The sequence below is a fragment of the Grampus griseus genome, assembly GCF_964374135.1.
Source record: "Grampus griseus genome assembly, chromosome: 4".
NCBI lineage: Eukaryota > Metazoa > Chordata > Mammalia > Artiodactyla > Delphinidae > Grampus > Grampus griseus.
In genome coordinates, this window is record NC_138997.1 from 19,141,562 (window position 1) to 19,164,405 (window position 22,844).

General features: G+C 36.6%; 1 protein-coding gene across 1 annotated transcript in view; it reads left to right on the plus strand.

Annotated features, from left to right (window-relative positions):
- BANK1 (B cell scaffold protein with ankyrin repeats 1) overlaps window positions 1–22,844 on the plus strand; it is a gene marked incomplete at its 5' end in the record, with an annotated part of 276,016 nt that overhangs the window by 246,662 nt on the left and 6,510 nt on the right. The window contains 2 exons of the mRNA XM_082653833.1: window positions 8,175–8,353; window positions 12,478–12,541. Coding sequence (XP_082509959.1) covers window positions 8,175–8,353; window positions 12,478–12,541 — 243 coding nt within the window. The remainder of the gene's footprint in view (window positions 1–8,174; window positions 8,354–12,477; window positions 12,542–22,844) is intronic.

Genomic DNA, 22,844 nt, shown 5'->3' on the forward strand with positions numbered 1-22,844 from the left:
GATTTTAGAAAAGATAGCATTTCTATGTCATCATGAAAGTATTCCCCCAAATATCTTCTAAATAAGTGAGAGATACTTAGCAACAGAAAGAGACTTGCAGACACAGAAAACAAACTTATGGTTACCACAGGAGAAAAGGGGGTGGGAGGAGGGATAAGTTAGGAGGCTGGGATTAACATATACACACTACTAGGTATAAAATAGATAACCAACAAGGACTTACTGTATAGCACAGGGAACCATACTCAGTGTTATGTAATAACCTATAAGAGAAAAGAATCTCAAAAAGAAAGTATATATATCATATATAACTAAATCAGTATGCTGTACACCTGAAACTTACATATTATAAATCAACTGTACTTCAAAAATTAAAAAAAAAGAAGTTATGGCATTAAAGAATTTGTGCTGAATAATGAATTCAATAAAACATGGAATTAAATTTAAATAATTATTATAAATTTATTTATAAAACATCTGAATGTAAAATACTGATGATAAAAATATGCAAGAGATCATAATTTTATTGCAATAATCTAGGTCCAGTGCTCAAATAATATGAAAATGTCTAGGAACTAGAAAATAATTTAAAAATAAAATAATGCCCTATCAAGTCTTTACTAATCAAAAAATATAAGGTAAAAAATCTCTGAAATTTATAAAAGTAATCATTATTTTAAAACAAAATATATACCTTCAAAATCACTTAATATTATATAATTATAGAATATATATACACTATATCCATCTACCTAATCTTTCTAGCAAAAGACAAAAACTAAAATAAGGCAAAAAAAAGATACAAAATAAGGTTATAATTAGAACAGCAGTTATGAAAATACATGTGTCAGTTAAACATCCTCAAAGAGCAGTCACAATCACTGAGGGCAAATGGCACTGTGTGAAGCATATATAAATGCTTTACATAGATACCATAGATACCATAGATCAAGTCCTCACAGCTATCTTATGAGGTAGATATTATTTTCCTTTTTAAGATGGATTGGTTATCTGTAATCAAGGTCACAGAACTAATAAGTGGTAGAGGTGGGGTTTCAGTTTAATTCTTTTTGACTCTGAAGCCCATGTTTAGAATCACCTACTATCCTGTTCTTCCAGGTTATCATAGTAACAACAACTATCTCTACAATTTCCTGGACTTTTGCACAAGCCTGGAACATTACAGAGCATGTTACACATATTAATTCCTTTAAACCTTGCAACAACCCTGTAACTAATGGTATTATTTACCTCCATTTGATAGACAAACTGAAGCTTGCAAAGGGTGGCTGAGACAGATCTGAGATTTGTACCCATGATTGCCTGGTTCCAAATACCACATTATATATTCTTTTATAAAAGATGCAGATTCAAATTTGGATAAAAGACAAAATCAAACTATATCCTGCTTTTTGAAGATATACTGTAAAAAAAAAATACTAAAGAAAAGTTGAAAATTTATGGTCATTAATGGTTGCTTAAAGAAAAAGAAATAAACGAGTCGTTTTCAATCTTAATTTTAGAAAATAGGATTCAAGGCAAAAGTATTAGAAAAAGAAATCATTTATTTAAATTCTAAAATCCAAATAAAAGCATGTCATCCATGTTCTTTTATGTGGCAAATATTAAAAATACTTAAGTAAAATGTGGTAGAATAAAAGAATTTGACAAAAACCACAGTAGTAGTAAGAGGTTATAAATACTTTGAATCTTTGATAAAACAGTAAAAATGCAAAAACAATAAAATAGGGTATATAAAAAATTAAGATAATGTTAAGTTTGTACTTAACAGACTGTACACTTTTCAAAACCCTTAATTGATAATATGCTATCTGATTTTTTAAAAACTCAATAAAAATATGACCTATTCAACCCACTTTTTGATCTCAGTATACTTTTTAAAGAATTAATAACAGAAATGAAAAACACCTGAAGAAATTCTAAAAAACCTGTGAAGGCAAACAAAATTAAAACACAATTGAATGCTTAGCAAGCAAACTATAAGCAGAGGCAACATCACAGCTGTATATCTTTAGTTATTAAACAAGAAAAGGAAAACAAAGGAACTAGATACTAGTAAAAAAAAATATGGAATAAAACCAATGTAATAAATCTAGTAAAAGTTGAAAATTAATGGTAGAATTTTTAAAATTCACAGATGTGAAAACACAGGAAATTTTAACTAAATCTGAAAGTTTATTTTTAAAAAGAATAAATTAGCAAATGCTCTGGCAAATCTAACTAAGAGAATACGCCAGTAAGAAAACAAGTCATGAGAAGATATTAGTATACAGAATCAGAGGAATTGTTTGATTTTCTTGTGTATAAAAATATATGATTTTCTCATCAAAAAGTCTACAAATAAATGCTGGAGAGGGTGTGGAGAAAAGAGAACCCTCCTACACTGTTGGTGGGAATGTAAATTGGTGCAGCTACTATGGAGAACAGTATGGAGGTTCCTTAAAAAACTAAAAATAGAACTACCATATGACCCAGCAATCCCACTCCTGGGAATATATCAGGAGAAAACCATAAATTGAAAAGACACATGTACCCCAATATTCATTGCAGCACTATTTACAATAGCCAAGGTATGGAAGCAACCTAAATGACCATCAACAGTGGAATGGATAAGGAAGATGTGGTACATATATACAATGGAATATTACTCAGCTATAAAAAAGGAATGAAATAACGCCATTTGCAGCAACGCAGATGGACCTAGAGGTTATCATACTAAATGAAGTAAGTCAGACAAAGAAAGACAAATATCATGATATCACTTATACATGGAATCTAATTTTAAAAATGATAAAAATGAACTTACTTACAAAACACAAACAGACTTACAGATATTAAAAACAAACTTATGGTCCCACTTAAGGGGAAACGTGGTGGGGGGAGGGATAAATCAGGAGCTTAAGATTAACATACACACACTAATATATATGATTCATAACCAACAAGGACCTACCGTATAGCACAGGGAACTTTACTCAATATTCTGTGATAACCTACATGAGAAAAGAATCCAAAAAAGAATGAATTTATGTATATGTATAAATGAATCACTCAGCTGTATACCTGAAACTAACACAACATTGTAAATCAACTACAATAAAATTTTAAAATATATATATGCGACTTTTCAAAGAAAAATACTAATTAACAAAATTATGTCAGGTGATAATGATGTGTCAGTGTAAGCTCATCAGCTGTAACAAATGTACCCCTCTGGTGAGCAGTGTTGATAATGGGGGAGGCTACTCATATGTGGGACTGGAGGTATATAGGAGATCTCTGTACCTGCTACTCAGTTTGACTATGAACCTAAAACTACGCTAAATAATAGAGTGTGTTAATAAAACAAAGTCAACTTATTAAAAAAATTATGTCAGGTGGTGAAAGGAATTTTTTAAATATTACTAGACCAATAACTAGGGAATATTTGTATTAAGTTTTAACTCAAAAGGTAACCCAGGACAAGTTTTGTCACTGAGTTATTTCAAACTCAACTATTTAGGAAAATAAAGAGATTAAGTCAGCACCACTTGCCATGTGTATTAAGGTCTGGTACTTATGCAGTGCTTAAAGCTACAGTATTTAGCATTACATTGACATAAGAATCACTTAACAGTGAAAGAATGGTTTAGGTTATCAAATTACTATAAGTTTTTGTGCTTTTTTTTTAACTTGAATAATGCAAAATATTATCTAAAGTGTATCAAATCAGGCATTCCCTTATCCAACTGGTGAGAGGTATTTAACAACACATTTCCAGGAAAGGAGTTGATCACTAAGTATCAACAGCTTTAAAAGTGTACATACTCAAAAATTAGACTTTCAGGAGTCTATCCTAAGAAAATAAATAGCAATACAGCCAATGATTTATGTTAAAGACTTTTAAGCACCAATAGTACATAACTGTGGGAAAAACTGGAAACAACAAAATAGCCAACAGTAGGAAAATGGTTAAATACTTGATTGAATATACAAATTTCAGAATATAATACGGCCACTAAAACTCATGTTTCAAAGAATATTTGATGGCATGGAAACATTCTTAGGCTATAGGAATAAGAGAAAAGAGCTGGAAACATACCAGTATAAACCTAGTTCAGAAAAAGAAAGAGAAGAAAGCAATGTACACTTAAAAAGGAGAAACATCAAAATGTTAATACTCCATATTTCTGAAGAGTGTAGTAGTGAGTGGTAGTCATTTTCTTTTTTAGTACACGTCTGTGTTTTCTAAATGGTGGTGGGGCAGGGCATGGGGACTCACCTTCTGAATTTACAATTAAAGTGAAGTGGCAAAGAATATATTGTTAATGAAAAAATTATCCTGCCACTTGTCAAACAGTAAGGCCAACTTTATTCAGGGGATTATATACAACAATACAGGGGTTGCTGCTATGGGATTTTACAGTATGGGAGAGAGTGGTCTCAACTCTGAATGCCACAAGGAAGAATGCGAATTTATAACCCAGGAGCAGAGTGTGTGGGAGGGGTGAGAAGTGAATGGGAAATTACTAAGAACACCAGGGGTGAGAGAGATTCCCCCTAAACTGACTGAACAGGATTCTTACTCCAGGCAGGCCAAGTGATCAGATCACATCAGGGGGATGATGGAAGATAAAAGAACCCAAACAGATATTGAAGGTGATCCGATATCAAGGGTGGGGGATTTTGGCTAAAGCAACAGCAGGATTCTTATGAAAACTGAGCAATGCAAAGACAGACATGGAAGTACGAAAGGTGAGCCCTAGTTAGGAAAAGGACTCAGGAGCCTGACTAAAGTTTAGTCAAGGAGAGAACCCATCAATAGCAGCTGTAGGTTGAGATGTGGATACTTTCCTTGGAAATTACAAGGAATACATCAACACTACATCTCCTAATTTGCTCATGTGACCCTGAGCTCGTTTGCTGCCAATTTCTTAGATACGGAACAAAAAAGTAACTTCAGATTTAAACCTTGGTCACTGATTTTTTTTTAAGTCCTATTACTTTCAAGTTTGTTCCAGCTGCTCACAAAATAATTTGGTAAGATAATACAGTATGGTATGGCATGGTATAGTATATCTGGCATAGCTTGGAAGGGTGTATTCCATGGAGAAACCTATTCGCGAAGTGGGAGAAATTTCTTATTGTAAAAGCAATATAGTATTATTTCAGAAAGTTGGAAATTAGAAAAAGGTAATCACTTCTGATACCATCACAACAGAATGACCTGTATCATCTTTAAAACTGTCCCTGCCTGCTTTATTATATGCACAACATTTTTATGGTTAAAATTTTACTATATATACAATTTTGCATCCTGCTTTTGTACTTGTCCTTGTATAATAAGCACACTCTCCGTTGCACTTGGTCTTTTAAATTATTATTATTTCAATGACTACCTAATATTTACTAAGTAAATATTTCACATTTTAAGTTCTTTGGTGTTGGCCAATCAAGTTGTTGACTTCCAGTTTTTCAGGAAAAATGTTCTTCTAGCCAGTCACTTGGTAGTAGAAAGAACTTTTATGAAAAGCTCAGTTTGCTTTCTCACCTAATCTCTAGGTTCATATGTCCACCAGATGGGCTGCTTGATGTTAATTTGACCAAAAGTTGATCAAATGGAAAATCTTGTAAAGAAGAATTGATCTGAAAGGAACTAAAACTTCAGAAACTGTAGTTTGTCTTGAAGCTTTTACGATAAGAGAACAAGTCTGCCATGTGGGCAAATAGCAGTATGACAAATGCTTTTCAATGAAAATTATGTTAAACTCATACTAACTCTTATGAGAATAAACTAATAATAAATACAATTTGAGGAGCAAGGAAAAACCCTTCCACCCCCCATAAAATAGTCATCTAAACGCAATAAAGAAATTTTGCACAGCCTTCCAAAAATTACAGGTTGCATGTTTTGGCTTGATTAGTCTGCCCTTAGAAAGAAAGGGGGTAAAAGGCCTAATCATTTTTCTTTGCAGCTTGTCATGCCTAATAGTAATTTATCAAGACAATTGGTTTTAATGTTTTTAGTGTGGGGGGAAAAAAAAAAGAAAAAGCAGATGTATGTAAAATTAGTCTAGTTGTAAACAACTCACTTTCGGGACTCAATCTGTCTACAACTTCTGCCACTCCTGAATTTTGTTCTTTTGTTGTCTCTGCACAACCATGCAAAACTGAATCCTGCCTCCCCCCAAAAAGTCATCTTACTTATATTTTCGTAGCTAAAATTTGAAATATGAAGGGATAATTGAAATGAATGTTATTAAAAGAATTCAATGTGTTTTTTTTAATTCAGCTAAACGTGCACATATAGCAAAACTGAAGTTGGTACCATTTTCTGGGAAGGCTTGGCTTGACATAACTTCTATAAAAGCAGAAAATCCAGCTGCATGGGTATTTGCGATAAAAATGGATTCACACTTAGGCAAAGGGATGACAGAAGTGAGGTGCTAGTTAAATGGCATAGCTGTTAAATGACGATGCTAAACCTCCACACTCTGGCAGGAATGGCACATGGAATTCTACTGCAAACAGCATCTTACGAATTGAATTGGATTGTGGAGACCTATAAAAAGCAAGTGGTACAAGAAGCAAGATCTCAATTGTTACCTGTGCTTTTGGCTGCTGAACCGCTGAGCCCTCTGGCTGACTTTTGCTTCTCCAATTCTCGTGGGATTTCATGTCCTGTCATCCCTGAAGGAAAAGATTTAAGAGTATAGAATCTGTTGACATCTTGTTAGTTCTGGGGATATAGGACGTCTGAAGTGAAAAGACAAGCCAAGAAAGCCCCCGTGGGAATCAGAATGATTGGCCATGGAGCAGTTTTATGTGCATGTGAGCCTTTACAAAAAAAGAATCCTCTCTGTGCCCCTGTTCCAAGAGTCACTGCTGGAATCTCAAAACTGAAAGGGACATGAGAGGTCATTCCAAGACTGCCCCGAGGCTCAGGTTCCCATCAAATACTTAAAACTGCCATCAAGTACTTGAACTTCTCATTTCCAGACTAACCAATCCTATCAATGAATCTTTATATAGAATTTGAATGCCCTCCCCATTTCACAAATCCCGTCAATCAGGTCTAGATACAGTCTAATTGATCTGCTTCTTTCTTGAAAAAGAGTTCCCAGTAATGAGCAATTTCTCCAGCGAAAGGCCCAATTTACTACCAACTTGCCTACAGCTTGGCGGGACTACCTCTTCTCTCCTTCTAGACTCTGGGCATATTTGGATTTGATAGTGCAGACGACCTGTGCTGCTGCTGAGTCATCCAGTCCCTGCTGAGATAATGCAATAAGTATGTTGGACTTAGGAGAAATATGTAAATGAGAACTCAAATGAGTTCTGCAGCCAGGCAGGCAGTACAAGTGTGAAGTCATCCAGAGACTTATAGGGAGTAACAGAGGCTGGAGAGTACAGAGAGTCCCTAAAAGCATACACCTTCATTTATGTCTTTAAGCACCGTCAGAACACTGACTCCCCCGTGGTCTGCAATTTGCTCTCACTGTTCCTCAGGCCAGTGTCTGGTGTGGCATTAGCAGCCACACAAGAGACATCAGACCATCGAATGTTCTCATCGTGCCGAGCAAATAAGACATAGCATGTTCCAAAATAAACTCTTCTGAAAAGGAAGCAGGTCACGACAAAAGGACCAGCAATTATTTATTTTAAATCTTTCAGGAATAAATTCTCAAATGATCCTGCACCTCTTATGACATTTGGATGTTGGTTGAGATCTTCTTTCCCAAAGCTGGAGAGATTGTGTTTATTCCATAAATACGTATTAGTAATGATAGTGTTAACTCTTTCTTATTTAGCTTACTATGCAGCAGGCCCTATGCTAAGTATTTTGTGGACCTAATGAAAAGTAATCCTCACAAAAGAACATAACATTGGCACTGCCCACCACCAGCCTAGTGCAGAACTTTTGCTGTTATTTCTCTCCTCATCCCTTTATGTTTTTCAGTGATGAGACATATTCTTTTCACCCACAACACTAGGTCTGAGGCATGACCATCCTTAGAAAGCAGCTCATTAAAAAATTTGTACTGATTTATTCTGTAACTGCTTATAGACTAGCTAGAACAAGAAACTCAAACTGCTTATTTTTTAGAGTGCTTTTTTTTTTCCAGTTGTCATATGCAGACTTCTCATTAAAACACCCTTCCCTCATATTGTAGACAGATCTCGGATGGAGAGTCAAGGCTTTTCCACCATAAGGGGCTGCCTTGCTGCTGGGCAGGAGGAACTCATCCTCCTGCAAGAGAAAGTCAAGAATGGGAAACTCTCTGTGGACGAAGCCCTGGAGAAATTTAAACACTGGCAGATGGGGAAGACTGGCCTGGAAATAATTCAGCAGGTAATACAGACCCCAATCCCTTCTGGAGCGTTCCCTCAGGTGCAGAGCTCCAGCATCTTTGTAAGCCTCTTTCTCTTAACAAGAAATACAGGTAACTGTTCTTTTGTTTTTAACTAGCCACACACATAAAAGAGGTTTTAAACTACCAATTAGAAGCTCGACAATACCCAGATTTCATGTTTACAAACCATCAATGAACTCAATGCTGAGACTATGTATATCAGAGCTAATACCTAATCAACTTATAAGGCTGTCCTTAGTACAGTGCATGTTTTATGAATCTCATTGCTGAAATTAAGGTGAAACATCTTTACACTAACGTGCTCAGAATTCTGAAGAATGTATTATGTAGACCAGACTTAAAGGGAACAAGAAAATGATTGAAATCATATCAGACAATAGTCCTAAGTAATATTTAATAAGTTTTCTCTTCTCCTTAACCTTTGGAAAAATAAATATATATATACATATATATCAGGATTTGCATGTATATAAATATGTACATACATAAATATATATATCAGGATTTGCATATACATGAATATATATATATTGGTCAGGATTTACAGAGAAATTATGCCAAGAGTATTAACTTCAGATAAGCTTGTCTTCTTTAAACATAATTTACATCCTAGGTGGTTCTAAGAGGAGAATGAAAACAAAATATACTCTGTGTAATATAATATACACCCCATGACATTCCTCAGTGAGGGTGCCAGGACCATATTCTAGCTATCCAGTAGGCCTTCCCACTCCCAAAATGTTTTACCAGTTTTTTTTCTTCTCATCATATAAAACCCCAGTACCTTAAAAGCCAGTTCTCAGGCAGCTGTTTGACAAACACATTTCATTAGCTACATTAGGCCTAAGTATAAATAATCATTAATAGCATAATATGCTACCTTTCCCAAGGATCATTTTTATTTAAAAATAATGCTTAAGAAAACATTTTTAAACAACAGGGAAATGAATCACAATGGTGATTCAAGCAATATGGCATATAAACAGGATATAGTTTAGGCAAGGGACTTTTCCATTACATCTGAGGTCACAAGCCTTGTCAGAAATCACCTGTCTCTATGGATAGCTCTTGTTGTGGTTAGGTGACTGGACCTGGTCAAGATTTTGCAGTGTTAAGCAAGGGCAGTTCTTTTGCCAAACAAATGCTAAGAGTGCTGATTGTAGAGTTCTGTAATGGATTGTTGTTCATGGTCAGAACTATAGTATTGCTTTCAATCCACACCATTGCCATCACCATCAAGCATCCTTCTTATGCCGAAATGGGTTAAGATGTGCCTAAGTGCAGACTTACAAATCACTTTCCTAGCAATGCTAGAAAATAAGTTATATACGTTTTGTTAAGTCAGTTGTACTTCATCCTTCTTAGACCCTTCAATAATAAAGTTTACAATTTAAAGTGATCCAACCTAAATACCTTCTTGGTAAGGTTTCACTAGTTGCTTTATTAAACCCTTGGTTGTTTACATGTTATTTGTGTATTTATATTCAATACTGTTTTAGAAAGAATTTAAGGTGGTCTATACTCAACTACTCTGAGACCAATGTGGCTTATCTAATATATAGGGATAATGGGATAATGAATACAGTAAGCAAAACAAAACAAAACAAAATTTAACCTGTAAATACAAGAACAAACACTAAGATTACTTTCCATCAGAGTCCAAAGTTTGTGACTCTGACTGAGGACTTTGGGAGGAATCAGTCAGTTCTTTTCCATTTCTTTCCCAAATTTATTGAGATATCATTGACTTTGTCTAAATTTAAAGTGTATAACGGGTTGATGTGATATATTGCAAAATGATGACCACCATAGCATTAGCTAACACCTCCATGATGTCACAAAATTACCATTTTTGTGTGACAAGAACATATAATGCTAACTCTCTTAGCAACTGTCAAGTTGCTAAATATAATATATATATAATACAGTACTGTTAAATATAATCATCCTGCTGTACATTAGATCCCCTGCACCTTTTTATTTTATAACTGGAAGTTGGTACCCTTTGACCAACATCAACATCTCCCCATTTCATCCACTCCTCAGCCCCTGATAACCATCATTCAACTCTGTTTCTATGAATTTGGCTTTTTTAGAGTTCACATATGTGAGATCACACAGTATTTGTCTTTCTCTATATGACTTATTTCACTTAACATAATGCCCTCAAGGTCCATCCATGTTGCCACAAATGGTAGGATTTCCTTCTTTCTCCCTGCTGAATAATATTCCATTGTGTGTGTGTGTGTGTATACACACTCATATACACACACACATATATATATACATATATAACACATCTTTATCCATTTATCTGTTGATAGACACTTACATGGTTTCCATATCTTGGCTATTGCAGTGAACATGGAAATGCAGCTATTTCTTTGAAATCCTGATTTCATTTCCTTTGGATAAATACCCAGAAGTAGGATTGCTGACTCATATGGTGGTACTATTTTTAATGTTTTGAGGAACTTCCATACTTATTTTCATAATGGCTGTACCAATTTACATTTCCACCAACACTGCACAAGGCTTCCCTCTTCTCCATAACCTTATCTCTTACCTCGTGTCCTTTTGATGATAATCATTCTAACAGTTCTGAGGTAAGATGCTACTCTGGCTTTGATTTGCATTTCCCTGTTGATTAGTGATGTTGAGAATTTTTTCATGTATCTGTTGGCCATTTTTATGTCTTCTTTGAGAGATGTCTATTCAGTTCCTCTGCCCATTTTTTAATCAGATTATATGGGATGTTTTGCTACTGAGTTGTGTGAGTTCTTTATATATTTTGGATATTAACTCCTTCTCAGATACATGATTTGCAAGTATTTTCCCTCAGTCCATAGTGTGCCTTTTCATTTTGTTGATTGTCTCTTTCGCCATGCAGAAGCTTTTTAGTCTGATGTAGTCCCAGTTGTTTATTTTTGCTTCTGGTGCGTGTGCTTTTTCAGTCATATTCAAAACATCATTGCCAAGACCAATGTCAAAGAGCTTTTTCCCTGTGTTTTTTTAGTCCTTAACATAAGGGCCTGAACAAAAGTCAGAACAACAAAAAATGAATGTTCTCCCTGTTTTCCCAACACACACTCATCCCCATATACTTTTCAATATTACTCTTGTAGTTTACAAAAATGTTCATTTGTATCCTGAGAATGAATCTCTCAGAGGTAGCTGTGAAGTTATATTATTCTTGACAGAGTTATTATCCTAGGAAAATAGGAGAAAAAATGGCACAAATACAGAGTTAATAGTGGAAGAGTTTCTAGGATAATGAAGACCCATGTAGAATCCCTGGAGTCAAAGGTGAGATGGCTGAGAAAACCTTGCCTTTAGCTCTCCTCACTCCTGCTCACAATCAGTGAGTCCCTTGCTCACTTATAGGAAGGGATCTTTAAGGCAATGAAAACAACTCTAGGAAAAATGGTTTCTAGGCTTCAGGGGCAACCCTTAGGAAAAGTGCTACTCTAGATTCTCTTCTAAAAGCAGACATTTTGAATGTTAGCTTGCTTTACCTTTCAGTTAAATAGTGAATAGATGTTCAATGTAGAATATTTGGAAAGCAAAGAAAGGTCACAGGTGAGTTAAGAAGGGAATCCAGTTTGTGTATCATTTGCTACCATGTCCCTGGCTCTTAGAAGGAATTTCTAGTAAGGCATGTACCCTGCAGAGGCTGGAGATCGGCTCAGACAGCAGCAGACCATCACTGTGTTGGACTCCTGCTTTTGGACACCAAATAGCCAATGTAGATGCCTCAGGTGTTCGATTGGGAAAACAGCTCCCAAAAGAATTAGGCTCTGGGTTTCTACCTGATTCTAACACTTATAACTGTGTGATTTGGGAAAGTTACTTAACCTCTCTGTAGCTCAGATTCCATATCTGTAAAATGAGATGATGATGTTTTTTATCCACTTCATGAAGTTGTGAGGATTAAGTAAAATAATACATGTAAAGTATCAAGGATGGTGATTGGGACATTGTAAGTACCAAATTAACACTAAGTAGTAGTGGTGGTACTGGTGATAGTAGTTAAAGTTTTCATCTTAATCCATGACAAATTTGTGAAATTTGACTTCTGTTTCCTGGTTGTTCCCTCATTAAGAAAAAACTACGCCAACTACGAGATTGCATTATTGGGAAAAGGCCAGAAGAAGAAAATGTCTACAGTAAGTAAAATTTGCCTGCTATTCAAAAATAATAGGGTGGAAAATGCAAGGACAGTGGAATCAAACAGGCCGGAGTTCAAATCTATACTCTATCACTTCCCAGCTGCTTAAACTGGACAGTGTCTTAATCTTTGGTATTCAGGGTTCTTGTCTGCGAAACAGGAATGATTATACATGTATCTGGAAGTGGTTGTCCAAGTTAACAGATAAAATACTTTTCACCTTCTCTGGCCCATAATGGACCTTCAATACATGCTAATTACTTCCTTTCCTTTGATTTCTATGTAAGTTGCAAATAAGATAATTCTGCTCCAGTTGTTTGGTGTTTTTCTGTTTTGTGTGTGTGTGTGTGTGTGTGTTTGTGTATGAGTCATTATATAGGGTATTAAATTATTAAGGAGTCACACTTTTTTTTTAATAAGGTAGAATATTCTCAGTATAGTCAGTTCTCACAACTGTCCACATGTGGATCATTTTAAATTATAAATTTCGTGTTGCCTTGTCCTGAAGCTATCATGCTTCTTTGCAACGCAGATTCTCCTTGCTAATAATTAACAGTTGCTCCCCGGGGGGGAAAGCATTTATTTGAATGTTAACACAAACCAAACATTATTAAGACGGTAAATCTTCTCCAAAGATAAACAACACATTCCAAAATTGAAAATAAATTACGTTGTCACTCTCTGATCACTCTGTCCCCAAGTCCCTACCCCTGCACAAATAATTAAAAACTAACAACCACTATCAAAGCTTGAAAGCTTCCATCTCTTCCATTTTCAATAATATTGCATAGCTTTTAGCTAGTACTTCATGCTGAAATTCACCATGTTAAAATTCGTTTTCTTTTTTACATTATTGGGTTGTTATTTACTTTTCCATAGAGAATTCTTTAAGCTCTCTTAGAAATGTTTTCTAAAACAGAAATATACTTTCTAAAATAATTAAAGTCATAAACACAAGACTAATTTACAAATAACTGAGTTCTACAGACCTCCATTGTAATGTGGAATAAGAGAAAAATTTTAACACTGTGTAAAATTACAAACAATATAAATAATTTCACTAAGAAACATTAAGTAGTAGTAGTAGCTAATATTTATTAGCTATCTGCTATACACTTAATATTATCTTATTAATAACCCTTTGATATAGGCATTAGTCCCAATTTATAAATAAGGAAACTGAGAATCTGAGAAACTAAGAAGCCCCTAAACACACAGATTAGAGACTACAACCTACGTCTATTGGAATCCAAAGTTAATACTCTTTTTTTTTTTTTTTTTTTGCGGTACGCGGGCCTCCCACCACTGCGGCCTCTCCCGTTGCGGAGCACAGGCTCCGGACGCGCAGGCTCAGCGGCCATGGCTCACGGGCCCAGCCGCTTCACGGCATGTGGGATCTTCCCGGACCAGGGCACGAACCCGCATCCCCTGCATCGGCAGGCGGACTCTCAACCACTGCGCCACCAGGGAAGCCCGTTAATACTCTTAATCATTAGGAATTAACTAGTCCCCCTTCCAGCCAAAATGGAATAAGTAGTATCAGACAAATCCTCCCACTGTAAGAATACAAATACTGGGCAGAAAAATGAGGCAACTGATTTCAGGGAGTAGACAATAGGCAGCCTAAGACTATAATCTCAGAGAAAAACAAAATGTATGAGATATCTCTCATGATTGCCCAGGAGACTGATTTTCTGGCTACAATCTCTGCAAAGCAAGCAAGCACTCCTGTCAAACTGAGGGGTGCAAAGATCAGAATTCATGGCAGCCAGAGCTGCTGGGATGTGTATGGTGGGTCACTGAAGAGGAGGTAGCTGCATAGAGAGGTAACCTCAGAGGGAGTGAGGGACTCCAAAAGTCTGTGGCTGAGAGATGAGCTGTACATGTGTAGGGCAAGACCACTCAAGGCATGCAAGATAACTGCTTTTAGCACTTTGAAGGCAGAACAGAGACACTGGAGATTGAGCAGAGCCAGGAAAAAGCCAAACTGAGGATGTTTGAGTTCTGCCCTGCCAGAGTGGAAAGGTCTCCTTAACACTTTGTTAAAACACCTGGCATCCTGCTGTGACACCCAAGAGGTATAATGAGTAAGGACTATGACTTAGAGTAAGACCTACTCTAGACATGCCCCAGCAAAGCTTAAAACCAAGCCCCTACAGGAGCCCCACAGAAGACAGAGTTTGTAGGCTTAGTCCTACTGAGAGCCTTAGAAAACACCTTGGGCTAACTATAGGTCAACACTGAAAAAAAGCAGAAAACCAAGCTTACCACAAGTTCATGCCAGTAATCAAACTGCCTGCTAAAATAAGAACCTACACTCATCGAAGGAATATTACAGAATCCAGAATATACAACAGATTATCTTTAAAGTCCAGTGTTCAGGGCTTTTTTAAATAAAAGAAGAGGTATAAATAAAAAGAAAAATGTAATTCATAGAAAAGAAAGAAGAAAGCCATCAATAAAAACTGAACCTGAGATGATCCTGTTATTGACCTTAGCAGACAGAACTTTAAATTATGAACATATTTAAATTAATGAAAAATATGGTTTTAAGGAGTATATAAATATGAAATCTCAGCAGGAAAATTGAAGCTATATAAAAGAACCAAATGGAAATTTGTAGAAATTAAAATTACAGTAAGAAAAATGAAAAATTTATCAGAAGAGCTTATCAGCAGATTGGATATAGCAAAAGTAAGAGTTAATGAATTTGAAGACAGATCAACAGAAATTATCCAATATAATGAACAGGGAGATAAAAAGACTTTAAAATGAATGGAGCCTAAGAGACATGTAGTACAATATAAGACAGTCTAGCATACATGTAATCAGAATCCCAGAGGAAAAAAGAATGAGTTTGGGCCAAAACATTTTAAAAGGAATAGTGGTCAAATACTTTCCAAATTTAATGTAAACTACCTCCATACTGTTCCAAGAACTTCAAAAAAATTCCAATTAGCATAACTGTTAAGAAAACTACATCTGGGCAACTTGTAGTCAAACTACTTCAAGTCAAGATAAAGAGAAATTCTTGAAAGCAGCCAGAGAAAAAAGACACTTTACATATAGAGGGAAAAGTATAAGCATATTCCATATTCACTACATATTCACTAATTGCTTATCACAAACATGGAGGACTAAAGACAGTGCAGTAATATCTCTAAAGTGCTAAGAGAAAAACAAATGACCACTTAGAATTGTATATCCAGGGAAAATAACCTTCAAAAATTTGTTGAAATAGAGACATTTTCAGATAATCGAAATCAGAGAATTCATAGACAGCAAAACTGCAATGTAAGAAATGCTAAAGAATGTCATACAAGGTGAAGGGGTTATTAACAAACAAAAACTCAGATCCACACTAAGGAATAAAGAACACTGAAAATTTTACCAAGCAGATAGAAATAAAATATTATGTTTTCTTTTTTCTCATAAATTATTTCAAAAACAACTGTTTAAAGCAAAATAGTAACACTTAAATTAGGGATTATAGCATATGAAGAAGGAAAAGATGTGAAAACAATTATGCAAATACAGAGGGTGCAGATAAGTGGAATTATATGGTTGCAAAATTTTTGTAACATGTAGTTCCAAGTATGGAATACAAAGAATCAGTTATAAAGAAGAGGAAAGATTAAGGTAAGAAAGATGAAGTGTCAAGTATAAGACATGAAGCATGAAGAAGTACACTATTGTCTCTAAATAGACTGTAAGTTAATGGTACATATCTTAGTTATAAAGTAGATAGATGATAGATAGATAAAGAAACTAACAGAGGAAATAAAATGTAACACTAAAGAGCTATTTGATTCGCCAAAAAGTAAAGCAGGAAAGTAGCAAAAACATAAACAAAATGGATTAGTAAATAACCAAGAACAAGATGTTAGTATTAAACTGAGTCATATCAATAATTCTGTTAAATGTAAATAGATTAAAAGTATCATTTAAAAGGTAGACATTTTCCAGCCTGATAAAAAAGTAATACCCAACTTTGTGCTATCTAAAGGCCATGCATTTTAAATCTAAGACACAGATAGGTTAAAAGTAAAGATGGTAAAAGATCTACCATGCCAATAGTAAGCATAAGAAAGCTGGCATGGCTATATCAATACAAGACAAGATGAATTTCAATACAAAGAGTATTACAAGAGACAAAAGAGGAAATTACAAACTGACAAAAGGGCAGTTCACTAGGAAGATACAAAAATCCTAAATATTTGTGTACCTTAAACTGTGTATGTATTTATGAGTTTTCTCAAAACTCATGAAGCAAAATTTGATAGTGCTCAGAGATGTTTTCACCTATTTCTTAGTGATTGATAGAACAAATAGAAAAAAATCAGTAACAATATAGAAGATCTAAACAACACTGTCAACAAACTTGACCTAATTGACTTTACAGAACAGGGCATCAAAAAAAGAGTCGGAGATAAGGTGATGATGGAGCTAGGAAAATCCAAACATAGGATTTATATTTCCGGTTTGTAACATGGAAATCTACTGAGAAACAGTTCTAAATACATTAGAAAGTGAAGTTCTATTAAGAACGCTGCTTGGGCTTCCCTGGTGGCGCAGTGGTTGAGAGTCCGCCTGCCGATGCAGGGGACGCGGGTTCGTGCCCCGGTCCGGGAAGATCCCACATGCCGGCGGAGCGGCTGGGCCCGTGAGCCATGGCCGCTGAGCCTGCGCGGCCGGAGCCTGTGCTCCGCAACGGGAGAGGCCACAGCAGTGAGAGGCCCGCGTACCCCCCCCCAAAAAAAAGAATTAAAAGGCAAAAAATATAAAAAAAAAAAAAAAAGAACGCTGCTTAAGAGAGCTCCAGAGACGGGCGCGAGCCATGGCTAAAAGTGCGGAGCCCAGAGACAGACATGAGACGCTAAGGCCGCTGCTGCCGCCACCAAGAAGCCTGTGTGCGAACATAGGTCACTATCCACACCGCCTTCCGGGGAGCCTGTGCAGCCCGCCACTGCCAGGCTCCCGGGATCCAGGGACAACTCCCCCGGAAGAACGCACGGCGCGCCTCAGGCTAGCAACGTCACGCCGGCCTCTGCCGCCGCAGGCCCACCCCGCACTCCGTGACCCTCCCTCCCCCCGACCTGAGTGAGCCAGAGCCTCCGAATCAGCGGCTCCTTTAACCCTGTCCTGTCTGAGCAAAGAACAGACGCCCTCCAGCAACCTACACGCACAGGCGGGGCCAAATCCAAAGCTGAGCCCCTGGGAGCTGTGAGAACAAAGAAATCTCTCCCAGAGAGATTTCTCACAGCTCTCCCAGAGAGATTTCTCTCCCTCCCAGAGAGATTTCTCACAGCTCTCCCAGAGCTGTGAGAACAAAGAAATCTCTCCCAGCAGCCGCAGAAGCACCGGATTAAAGCTCCACAATCAACTTGATGTACCCTGTATCTGTGGAATACATGAATAGACAACGAATCATCCCAAATTAAGGAGCAGTGTGGATGAAAGGCTCTTGGTGCAGCAGCCAGGAGTTAGTGCTGTGCCTCTGAGGTGGGAGGGCCAACTTCAGGACACTGGTCCACAAGAGGCCTCCCAGCTCCACATAATATCAAACGGCGAAAATCTCCCAGAGATCTCCATCTCAACACCAGCACCCAGCTTCACTCAACGACCAGCAAGCTATAGTGCTGGACAACCTATGCCAAACAACTAGCAAGACAGGAACACAACCCCACCCATTAGCAGAGAGGCTGCCCAAAATCATAATAAGTCTACAGACACCCCAAAACACACCACCACATGTGGACCTGCCCACCAGAAAGACAAGATCCAGCCTCATCCACCAGAACACAGGCACTAGTCCCCTCCACCAGGAAGCCTACACAACCCACTGAACCAACCTTAGCCACTGGGGACAGACACCAAAAACAACGGGAACTACAAAGCTGCAGCCTGCAAAAAGGAGACCCCAAACACAGTAAGATAAGCAAAATGAAAAGACAGGAAAACACACAGCAGATGAAGGAGCAAGATAAAAACCCACCAGACCTAACAAATGAAGAGGAAATAGGCAGTCTTCCTGAAAAAGAATTCAGAATAATGATAGTAAAGATGATCCAAAATCTTGGAAATAGAATGGACAAAATGCAAGAAACATTTAACAAGGACCTAGAAGAAATAAAGATGAAACAAACAATGATGAACAACACAATAAATGAAATGAAAAATACTCTAGATCGGATCAATAGCAGAATAACTGAGGCAGAAGAACGGATAAGTGACCTGGAAGATAAAATAGTGGAAATAACTACTGCAGAGCAGAATAAAGAAAAAAGAATGAAAAGAACTGAGGACAGTCTCAGAGACCTCTGGGACAACATTAAATGCACCAACATTCGAATTATAGGGGTCCCAGAAGAAGAAGAGAAAAAGAAAGGGACTGAGAAAATATTTGAAGAGATTATAGTTGAAAACTTCCCTAATATGGGAAAGGAAAGAGTTAATCAAGTCCAGGAAGCACAGAGAGTCCCATACAGGATAAATCCAAGGAGAAACACGCCAAGACACATATTAATCAAACTGTCAAAAATTAAATACAAAGAAAACATATTAAAAGCAGCAAGGGAAAAACAACAAATAACACACAAGGGAATCCCCATAAGGTTAACAGCTGATCTTTCAGCAGAAACTCTGCAAGCCAGAAGGGAGTGGCAGGACATATTGAAAGTGATGAAGGAGAAAAACCTGCAACCAAGATTACTCTACCCAGCAAGGATCTCATTCAGATTTGATGGAGAAATTAAAACCTTTACAGACAAGCAAAAGCTGAGAGAGTTCAGCACCACCAAACCAGCTCTACAACAACTGCTAAAGGAACTTCTCTAGGCAAGAAACACAAAAGAAGGAAAAGACCTACAATAACGAACCCAAAACAATTAAGAAAATGAAAATGGGAACACACATATCGATAATTACCTTAAATGTAAATGGACTAAATGCTCCCACCAAAAGACACAGATTGGCTGAATGGATACAAAAACAAGACCCATATATTTGCTGTCTACAAGAGACCCACTTCAGACCTAGAGACACATACAGACTGAAAGTAAGGGGATGGAAAAAGGTATTTCATGCAAATGGAAATCAAAAGAAAGCTGGAGTAGCAATTCTCATATCAGAAAATAGACTTTAAAACAAAGACTATTAGAAGAGACAAAGAAGGACACTACATAATGATCAAGGGATCGATCCAAGAAGAAGATATAACAATTATAAATATTTATGCACCCAACATAGGAGCACCTCAATACATAAGGCAAATACTGACAGCCATAAAAGGGGAAATCGACAGTAACACATTCATAGTAGGGGACTTTAACACCCCACTTTCACCAATGGACAGATCATCCAAAATGAAAATAAATAAGGAAACACAAGCTTTAAATGATACATTAAACAAGATGGACTTAATTGATATTTATAGGACATTCCATCCAAAAACAACAGAATACACATTTTTCTCAAGTGCTCATGGAAGATTCTCCAGGATAGATCATATCTTGGGTCACAAATCAAGCCTTGGTAAATTTAAGAAAATTGAAAATGTATCAAGTATCTTTTCAGACCACAACGCTATGAGACTAGATATCAATTAAAGGAAAAGATCTGTAAAAAATACAAACACGTGGAGGCTAAACAATACACTACTTAATAACGAAGTGATCACTGAAGAAATCAAAGAGGAAATCATAAAATACCTAGAAACAAATGACAATGGAGACACAACGACTCAAAATCAGTGGGATGCAGCAAAAGCAGTTCTAAGAGGGAAGTTTATAGCAATACAATCCTACCTTAAGAAACAGGAAACATCTCGAATAAACAACCTAACCCTGCACCTAAAGCAATTAGAGAAGGAAGAACAAAAAATCCCCAAAGTTAGCAGAAGGAAAGAAATCATAAAAATCAGATCAGAAATAAATGAAAAAGAAATGAAGGAAACGATAGCAAAGATCAATAAAACTAAAAGCTGGTTCTTTGAGAAGATAAACAAAATTGATAAACCATTAGCCAGACTCATCCAAAAAAAAAAAGGGAGAAGACTCAAATCAATAGAATTAGAAATGAAAAAGGAGAAGTAACAACTGACACTGCAGAAATACAAAAGATCATGAGAGATTACTACAAGCAACTCTATGCCAATAAAATGGACAACCTGGAAGAAATGGACAAATTCTTAGAAAGGCACAACCTGCCAAGACTGAATCAGGAGGAAATAGAAAATATGAACAGACCAATCACAAGCACTGAAATTGAAACTGTGATTAAAAATCTTCCAACAAGCAAAAGGCCAGGACCAGATGGCTTCACAGGCGAATTCTATCAAACATTTAGAGAAGAGCTAACACCTATCCTTCTCAAACTCTTCCAAAATATAGCAGAGGGAGGAACACTCCCCAACTCATTCCACGAGGCCACCATCACCCTGATACCAAAACCAGACAAGGATGTCACAAAGAAAGAAAACTACAGGCCAATATCATTGATGAACATAGATGCAAAAATCCTCAACAAAATACTAGCAAACAGAATCCAACAGCACATTAAACGGATCATACACCATGATCAAGTGGGGTTTATTCCAGGAATGCAAGGATTCTTCAATATACGCACATCAATCAACGTGATACACCATATTAACAAATTGAAGGAGAAAAACCATATGATCATCTCAATAGATGCAGAGAAAGCTTTTGACAAAATTCAACACCCATTTATGATAAAAACCCTGCAGAAAGTAGGCATAGAGGGAACTTTCCTCAACATAATAAAGGCCATATATGACAAACCCACAGCCAACATCGTCCTCAATGGTGAAAAACTGAAAGCATTTCCACTAAGATCAGGAACAAGACAAGGTTGCCCACTCTCACCACTCTTATTCAACATAGTTTTGGAAGTTTTAGCCACAGCAATCAGAGAAGAAAAGGAAATAAAAGGAATCCAAATCAGAAAAGAAGAAGTAAAGCTGTCACTCTTTGCAGATGACATGATACTATACATAGAGAATCCTAAAGATGCTACCAGAAAAATACTAGAGCTAATCAATGAATTTGGTAAAGTAGCAGGATACAAAATTAATGCACAGAAATCTCTGGCATTCCTATACACTAAGGATGAAAAATCTGAAAGTGAAATTAATAAAACACTCCCATTTACCATTGCAACAAAAAGAATAAAATATCTAGGAATAAACCTACGTAAGGAGACAAAAGACCTGTATGCAGAAAATTATAAGACACTGATGAAAGAAATTAAAGATGATACAAATAGATGGAGAGATATACCATGTTCTTGGATTGGAAGAATCAACACTGTGAAAATGACTAATCTACCCAAAGCAATCTACAGATTCAATGCAATCCCTATCAAACTACCACTGGCATTTTTCACAGAACTAGAACAAAAAATTTCACAATTTGTATGGAAACACAAAAGACCCCGAATAGCCAAAGCAATCTTGAGAACGAAAAACGGAGCTGGAGGAATCAGGCTTCCTGACTTCAGACTATACTACAAAGGTACAGTAATCAAGACAGTATGGTACTGGCACAAAAACAGAAATATAGATCAATGGAGCAGGATAGAAAGCCCAGAGATAAACCCACGCACATATGGTCACCTTATCTTTGACAAAGGAGGCAGGAATGTACAGTGGAGAAAGGACAGCTTCTTCAATAAGTGGTGCTGGGAAAACTGGACAGGTACATGTAAAAGTATGAGATTAGATCACTCCCTAACACCATACACAAAAATAAGCTCAAAATGGATTAAAGACCTAAATGTAAGGCCAGAAACTATCAAACTCTTAGAGGAAAACATAGGCAGGACACTCTATGACATAAATCACAGCAAGGTCCTTTTTGACCCACCTCCTAGAGAAATGGAAATAAAAACAAAAGTAAACAAATGGGACCTAATGAAACTTCAAAGCTTTTGCGCAGCCAAGGAAACCATAAAGAAGACCAAAAGACAACCCTCAGAATGGGAGAAAATATTTGCAAATGAAGCAACTGACAAAGGATTAATCTCCAAAATTTATAAGCAGCTCATGCAGCTTAATAACAAAAGAACAAACAACCCAATCCAAAAATGGGCAGAAGACCTAAATAGACATTTCTCCAAAGAAGATATACAGATTGCCAACAAACACATGAAAGGATGCTCAACATCAGTAATCATTAGAGAAATGCAAATCAAAACTACAATGAGATATCATCTCACACCAGTCAGAATGGCCATCATCAAAAAATCTAGAAACAATAAATGCTGGAGAGAGTGTGGAGAAA